The sequence below is a fragment of the Bremia lactucae genome, linkage group LG6, assembly GCF_004359215.1.
Source record: "Bremia lactucae strain SF5 linkage group LG6, whole genome shotgun sequence".
Taxonomy (NCBI): Eukaryota; Oomycota; class Peronosporomycetes; order Peronosporales; family Peronosporaceae; genus Bremia; species Bremia lactucae.
In genome coordinates, this window is record NC_090615.1 from 6,301,739 (window position 1) to 6,310,057 (window position 8,319).

General features: G+C 42.6%; 2 protein-coding genes across 2 annotated transcripts; both read right to left on the reverse strand.

Moving 5' to 3' along the window:
• Positions 1 to 4,230: 4,230 nt before the first annotated feature.
• CCR75_007697 (uncharacterized protein) lies at positions 4,231 to 4,746 on the reverse strand (the record flags this gene model as incomplete). Its single annotated transcript, XM_067965755.1, has 1 exon — positions 4,231 to 4,746. The coding sequence occupies one exon, from the start codon at positions 4,744 to 4,746 to the stop codon at positions 4,231 to 4,233; it is 516 nt and encodes a 171-aa protein (XP_067817905.1).
• Positions 4,747 to 6,187: 1,441 nt separating this feature from the next.
• CCR75_007696 (uncharacterized protein) lies at positions 6,188 to 7,747 on the reverse strand (the record flags this gene model as incomplete). Its single annotated transcript, XM_067965754.1, has 1 exon — positions 6,188 to 7,747. One exon carries the CDS (start codon positions 7,745 to 7,747, stop codon positions 6,188 to 6,190), a length of 1,560 nt encoding a protein of 519 aa, XP_067817906.1.
• Between the last annotated feature and the right edge of the window lie 572 nt (positions 7,748 to 8,319).

Below are 8,319 nucleotides of genomic sequence, written 5' to 3' on the forward strand. Positions count from 1 at the left end.
CTAGCGCGCGGCGACGGGATCGCTCGTGATCACGATTCCCTCTTAAATACTAAAGGGTGTGATTCAAATTACGATGTTAAATGTGGCTCGACAAACGACGCGAACCCGATCTTTCCCCCCCCCCACATCCACTGATGGATTCAGGTGGTGAGAAGCGCTTTCTTGCTGAAAGTTTCTGGAACCACCGTGATGCAAAGGGGGTCCGAACAAGGGAATTTGCTTCCTGAGGGCATGACCTGCACCCTCAAAACAGTATGGGCATGACACCTCACAAGAGGAAAGGAATTCCTGCCTCTCTAGACAAACGGTGCAACTTATAGCGTGCACCGACTACGGTCCGTTTCTCAAACCGTTCACGGAAAGCATTTGGCTTGTTAAGCCAGACATCACGGCCTATGTTTTGAACATTCTGCACAAAGGCTGTCTAAGTTTGGAACAAAGGTTTGACATCCTTTGCCCGTAGCAACTGTACCACCGATGCCGATAAAAGGCATCGAAGAAGAATTCTGTTTCATCCGCACCAAGCTTGAGTCGAATAACGGAATATATTATTGATCGTTGGTCATATCAGATCAACAAATAAGGGTTAAGGTTATCCTCTTCGAGGATTACCAAGGCTTATATTTAGAAGCAAACCGCATTGTATTACGGTCCCTATCCTGTTGGGTCGTGTTAACGTTAACGTTAACTTTGCCCTGGGAGCGATCCCTAGATTCACTCCTTTTCTGGTGATGCAAACTAGCACCACCAACAGCACTCTTGCCTTCGCGACTATGTAGTTTCTGGAGGCGCATACTAACGTCACCATAATTATCATCGCCCTCGGAGTCATCTGAATATGTCTCCCCACCAAAGAGGTCCGACGAGTTAAAAAAAACTCGTCATCACCTCTTTGGTGGTCACGTTAAAACCCAAAGGTTTAACGGACGCGGTCCTGGGTGATCCGGCGGCCTTCCCAGTTACCACTGAGTCGGGCGATGACGGCGACTTGGACCAGTCACCTACAATTGGTGTAGCAGGTGAATTGTCCCTGTCACCTGCAATGTCATCAACAGGTGATATACCCCATTCACCTCCAATGGGAGTAGGAAGTGACATATCCCCCGCAGTTGACGCATTAGCGTCTACTTTAACATTTGCCTTACTGACCGCTACGCTGATCCGTGCAGCTGCCAGCTTAGCGGCCTCGCGGCCACGCGCACAGACTTTTTGTCGCCGGTTGATTTTGGTCAAGATCGGTATTTTGATTAAAATTATAATGCAGATAAAATCGGTATATTGATTGAAATCATTATGCAAATAAAATCGGTATTTTTATTAAACCCAGAAATAAGCAAAGAAGTACAAAATTATTATCTTTATTAATTTTGACTTAAGTAGTTCCAATAATACCAAATTTGATATTATAGATGCAATAAGACATAACCTCTATTAATTGGTTCTTAGTCTAAATCAACCCCGCTAATCGTTTCAAGACACGATTGTGCGGTGCGCAAGGAGGCGCCACACTTAATTAGATATTAATATAATAAGATCAGTAGTAGATCGAAGATCGTTACGTAGGCAACTAATTATATCAATACAGTTTTATTTTACTTTTCCCAAAATTAAAATCCTTTGTATAACCTTTGGTAGCTAAAGACCCGCCTTCCTCTGTACTCCTGAGTACGTGTAGTTTCGAGGCTCGTAACCTTCACTGTAATAAGGGTAAGGTCAACAACTAGTACTTTTTACTGTCCCTCGAATAATTTATACCCTCATAACTTATAATCTCTCATAACTTATTAGATATTGACTCTACCGCTACCGTTCTATGGTATCTAACTTATAAATCAAAACTCACAAGATTTAAAGAAAATTGAAGTTTTCCGAGGGAGCAAATTTAGTACCCAGCACATTACTAAGCTGGTGCAGCCAGGTATCCAAGGTAAGCTGCGTATTGGCTGCTGTACGTATGGAAATATGAAATGACCAAATGCGCCTATGAAGGAAGGCCCTATCAAAAGGATTTGACATATCAAGCAAGAAGTGTGGCAGTTATAGCTAAGGAGTTTGCTTTTCATGCTTGTTGACCTGAACTTCCTCCACATGCTCTGGTTTCTGATTCTCACCCCCCTCCTCCTCTTCTGCCTGCTGAACCATGGCAATGATTTCCTCATCATCCAGCTCTTCGTGCACTATCTTTGCCTCATCCGGACTCAATAAATACTCAATTGCCGTAGGGTTCGTCAGTGGTAGCCTCTCTAAGGCTTCATGCAGCTCTAGCTCAATTCCTTGTTCCTCCGTGTTTATCATCTCCAACTGCGGTGCTGCTGCAACGAGGCCCGCAAGTCTAACGCAGTTTATTACTGTGGTAAGTGAAATACCCTCCCATGCCCCCATACACCACCGCATTGCTGGTAGCTGGTCAACCTTGTAGATCTTGGCCTCCCCTCGCTTATCACGGTTCACAGCATTCTGAAGGTGAGAGCGCTTGTAATGGCGCTTGAACGAGGCAATGATGCCAGCATCCATGGGCTGGATTTTTGATGTGCAATTTAGTAGAAGGAAAGCGACCTTGATACTCCTAAGATCCAGTTTTTCCATTCTATGAGAAGAAGCATTATCTAGCAAGAAAATAATCTTCCTACCCTTTCCCTGGCAAGGCTTGGTTAAATTGATTCCAGGTACACCTGCATTATCACATGGAATACAGCTAACCCTCATGTCATTGTCAAGTTTCTTGAGCCACCTTTTGTGGAAGAGGATATCAGTCATCCATTTCTTCTTGTTGCTCCTGCGGTAAAACCCCAGTAGTTCTCCTGTCTGCCGTTTGCAACAGCGTAGCATCTTGAATTTCCCAATAAAAATGTTTTAGCTTCTCGGAGCCATCAGCATTGGCGGTAAGTGCTTTAGTGAAACGCGTCTGAATTTGAAAGAAAGAACCAGAAATTTTTTTTTAACAAAGTACAGTTAGGATAAAGTACTCAAATTCCAGATATAGCTCACTTTGTCCTTCTTAAGACCTTTAATTCTTCCTGTGAAATGGTCTTTTCTGGAATTATGCTGTAGAATAGGCCTAGAAAATAGAATGAGTCTCGTATAAAAATGCTTTACAATGAAATGAATCAAACCTGTTTCATCCATGTTATACACATATTTAAACTCATATCGAGCTATGTTTGCCTTGAGTTCAGGCAGTGCAGCTTCTATGGCTTCCTAATTTGTGGAGCTACTTTCACCATGAATTCAGATGCAACGGAGTTTGTTTCGCTGCTGGAACTTCTGAAGCTATCCATTGAAAAACTTGTCAGCATCCTCAGCCAACCCGAGGCGGTCAGCAAAGCACTTAGCCTTTACCTTGATAATCTCCCCCGTGAGGGCAACGGTTTTCGCCTGGCACTGAAGCACCCAAGTTGCCAGGGCTTCTTCGAGTTTGAGGATGGTGTGCTACACGAAGGCGCTTGGCAGCGAGGTCAGTCTCAAGGCCGGAGCGAAGCCTGCACTTGTTGGTCCGTAATTGACCAATTATAATTGGCTTTTGGTGAAACTGTGTTGTGACATCGAAAAAAATCTTTTGTCGTGAACCATTAGAGTATTGAGCAAAATGATTTTCACTGAAGTAACACTTTTTAATTTAAAAGATAATCCAAATCTTTTTCTTGAATTAAGGAAATAAATAGCAACGCCTGCATCGTGTTGTCTAGCCCGCACAAGTTAACTAATGTCGCTGATAGTGTCTTTGCAGATGCCATAAAGGATGAAAATGTAAAGCTGATGACGCATTGCAATTTCAAGGTAGCATCAACCGGCAATAATGTCATACGGCCCACTTAATTGCTGATTGACGCTAAAAGAGCATCTACTCGAGTGGACCAAATATGTGCAATAGATGTTTTTATTCTGATCCGTAAAGCGTTAGTAAAATAAACACAGGTGGTAAATAGCGCTAGTCGAATCAGACAATGCTCTTGTTGCTTCTTTTACTCGTCTTCCGACGTTCATGAGCTATCAGAAGGTCACTGCTCACCAACAGTTCCAGTAGACTCTCATGAATTATTTCCTTTCAGTTGCCAGCATAGCTTTGCAAAGCAACTTACTCCAATATTCCCCTGAAAAGGAGTCCCTACAAAGCTTGCTGGCTAGCAAGTAGTCGTCCTTTGCTGCGATATATTTAAATTTGGCAGCAGAGCGCCTTCTTTTTATTATTATGGAAGCATACGAGCGGAAAAGACAATCAAAAGTTAGAATTTATCGTTGTAAATAACAAATTACAACTACAATCATGCTAAGAATTAAAGCAGTCAAGCCTAGTGCTTCCACATAGTGCATGTTCTTGTAAGCGACAATATCGCTTTGAAGCTTCCGGACGGAATCGGGATTAAGTTTCTGTCCATGTTCGATATTCTTCACGAGATTTCGCACATTTGCATTGTCGACAAACTTTTCAACAAACTTAGAATTATCCTCGAATTTCCGGACAATGCGCTGCAATTTCGGATTATCCTTAATAGCTTTAATCGTTAGCTGCAAGGACGGATTGTTCGCGGCAGCACTCTCGAGTTTTGATACTTTTTGGCTTTGCGCACCAATTTTGTCGCCACCACCGCCTCTAGCCTTTGTCCAAAGGAGCTTGATCCAATGAAGACTTCGTGCTTCTGTACCATAGTCGTCGGCATGTTCGCTTGTAGAAGTCTCGAGAGTTGAAGTCAAGGCGGTGATTGGAGCGAGGAGAACCACCACGACAGTAAGGACGAAAAGCTGCATCCTACAGGTCACCACGATTGTGTGGATTGTAGTGATACTCGACTTTAGTGTGAAGATGGGAGTGCAAGTCTGATGGTTAAAGCAGCTTGCGAATATTTCGACGTCAAATCGCACCTTGGCGGAACAATGAAAAGAAAAAGCCGCGCTTTTACAGAGAGGCAGTCACAAGTCGTAACGAATCCCGTGGTATCCTTTTAGAAATAATATTGTCTCTTTTTTTTGTAAATGGACTGTATTTAAGAAATTGTAAAAAAGAGTCGCTTAGTGTACGAGGTTTCAATGCCTTAGTGTGGTGAAGGAGCGAGAAACACGCTGACTTGTTTTACCCGAAACATTATGTATAGATAGTGCTAGTGGCACACGTCGAAATCCAAGACGCGGCACGTAGGTTTGAAGTAGTAAACGCCCACCATGGTCCCGACGACAGCAATCTTTTGCATCTTTGTAGAAAGCGCCTCATCACTGTCCTTCGCAGCCTTCTGAGGTTGCATCATCATCGCGCAAGCAGCCCACACAAAGTGACACTTGGCATTTGCATTCTTCTAATGCGTGTTTTTGTGTTAAATTCACGCTTGTCAAGACTATAGTTCTGCTGACAGTAATACCGCAACGGTTCGGAATGGAAAAATCTTGACGAGACCTGGCAAAGCTGTTTACCATACAGTATCTACGAGTGAAACCAAGCTCAAGCTGCCCCAAGTAATTCTCGTACGTTTTTACTTCGTTTTAGACCGAACACATGAGCGATTCTCGGTTATGTGGAAATTATGCGGCACTGAAACAAATGCGACCTATTTTAAATAAACTTGAAACACGATAAAACAAGTTTTATCGTGTTTCGTATGCGCCAACTTGTTCACTTGTTAACGAGAAGGTAACCTCAACTTGGTTGCTAAATTCTTATTGAGTAATTGTTACAAGGGTCACAATTGACACACGACGTTAAGCAAATCGTTTGCTTATCAACATGTTATCTTCATGAATGGCTACCTCCCCCTTTGTAATTTCGCTGTTAATGGTAATTTACTAGAAGACGCTTGCAAGCTATCGATCGAAAATTAAGGCAGGAGAGCTTTGAGGTTTCTATCTGAAGCGCATAGTAAAATATCTTGAGCAGATATTGGCTGGAAGACTCGTCAATTTGCAATGATTTGCCTATTTGGGCATGACATCAATAAGGCTCTGAAAAACGCTAAAAAATATTTTTTGATAGCTTTGGTCTGTGGTGCATCTGGTGTTGCACTTTTTTGCATTCTTGCAGACCAGCAACAAGAATCTGGCGGAACGAATGCCAAGCCGACTATTACGTTTTTCCAATACTTTTAATAATCGATATATGACTATGTTTCTAAAAGAGAGTAGCATGGGTCCAACAAATCATATATTTTTTTTCTAACTACTCTAAGCACTCAATAACTTAAGAAAACACAATTTACGACTTTCAGTCTTGTACAAGTTGTAGTGTCGCTGCAATACAAAAGACCGACGCAGTGACAGCCACAATGGACAGCAAAACCATTCGCGCGATTGATTTGCGGGACGAACGCCACGACGTGAGTCGGACGTAGAAGAGCAAAGGAAATAGGTAGCACAATATCCACAAAATACTTGCTCCAACGAACGAAAAGACCACCTGAAGTCCTGGTACTTGCAAAGCACCGAGAACCTGTGCAATCAGCAATAATATTGTCACAATAGCATGAATACTTCGAGACGGTATCCCCTCCTTCTGTTCAATCGAATCCTCGTTTGTATTGCTGCGCATGAAACAACTTACATACATCTCTAGTACGAGTGACCGAAGTGGGTAAAACAATAGTGGAAATGAGAGGAGAATTGTCAATAAAATTGCCACGCGGGGCACGACCATTATTGGATCATTCGAGAGGTTCAACAATATATTGCCATGGGTTTGATAGCCATAAATGTGCGCAGCACAGATACCAAATACTGCATAGAGTGCGATACACGCTCCAACGGACAGAGTCACGTATTGTTGCATGTTTTGTCGAGATCTCGAAAGAGAACGCACACGACCTTCCGTGCCACTACACTTTACAATATTTTCCTCAATATTTTCATGTTTTCGTAACAGATCAGTCGATACAAGCTGAGCGAGAAGCGGAAGGACATTCAAGTGAAGCATGAATGTAAAATTGTAGATCCCCACGACTTCGGAGATCCGCCAGAACAATGGCGCATGTATTGCTGTATCTGACATTGATGGGTCCGTATGGCCATTTATGGCAATACTTCCCAATAAAGCACGGTAGGCAACTGCACCTACCAAATAGACTGAAAACGCGACACCAAAATACGACGAAAACCTTAGGGCTGAGATTTTCGGCAAACACCCAAGTGGCAACAATACAAGCAACATTGTTAACCACACCACAATCACAACTGCGTGTTGCTGGTCTTTGAAACTTGATTGATTAAATGCATTACTTATGGCAGACAACATCAATGGTGCCATATCTTTAACCACACACACACAGCCAACACAAGCTCCAAAGACGGCAAAAGCTGTCAACGCCCCCGCTCCTTGCGCCAATAGTGTACCCCCTGCTAGCTTTGCTAGATACTGATACGTAGATCGATATGATTGGTCTTTATAAAGACTCGCTGTTGCGACTACCACATGGATTTCCACGAGAGTATTCGCGGTAAAAGCCATTGCGGTTCCTACCCCACATAATACGAAAAATGCCTGTAATGGAGTTACTAGAACGAAAGTATAGGGCACAGCTAATGTACCAGCACCGATTGCGGACATGAGGAGCGTGAATGGTACTGCGCAATTGCGTCCAATGTATTGGCAGAATGACTCGAAAATGCCACGTTTGGACTCGAGTACGATTGCCTGGACGGTCGGGTCATCGGCAACAACGAGTGGAAATCCTACTTCAAAGGATTCGCGAGGATTCGAGTGTTGTTGACTGGGGGATTCACGCTCTATGGTCGGAGACAAGAGTGGCAAGATTTCGTCCGAAAGGGTCATGTGTCGCTTGATGAAGAAATAATAAAGTTGTTATTTTGTTCCACATTTGATAATAAAGGAGACTGAAAAAGTATTTAGTGATTTAACAAATATGGCGGAATCTTTAGACTTATTTCCCGGTACTTGCGTTTGAAAATTTTCATCTCGAGATTAAATATTTGTTATAAGCGCCAGTCGGAATTACAGTACTTGCTTGATACGGGGCACCTTACACTAGGACTGGTAAGTACTAGTTATACTTACACTGATTATAGTGAAAGTGAGGTGCCTCGAAACTTCACATACACAAGGGTACAAAGGAAGGTTTCTAAGTAGCTAAGGGGTAATTAAAAGAAGGATCAGAATTAGGGAATAGTAAAACTATATTTATATACTTAGTTTCCTAAAAAACGATCTTCTGTCTACTACTGAACTTATATATATAGATTAATATCTAACTAAGTATAGCTCCTCCTTGCGCACTGTAACGGGGCACTTTTCACTTGTACAGGTGTCCCTCGGACAACTTATAGCCACTGTGGAGGGTGAAAGCATAAGTAATGTGAGGTTATAAGTTACGTATGGAATATCAA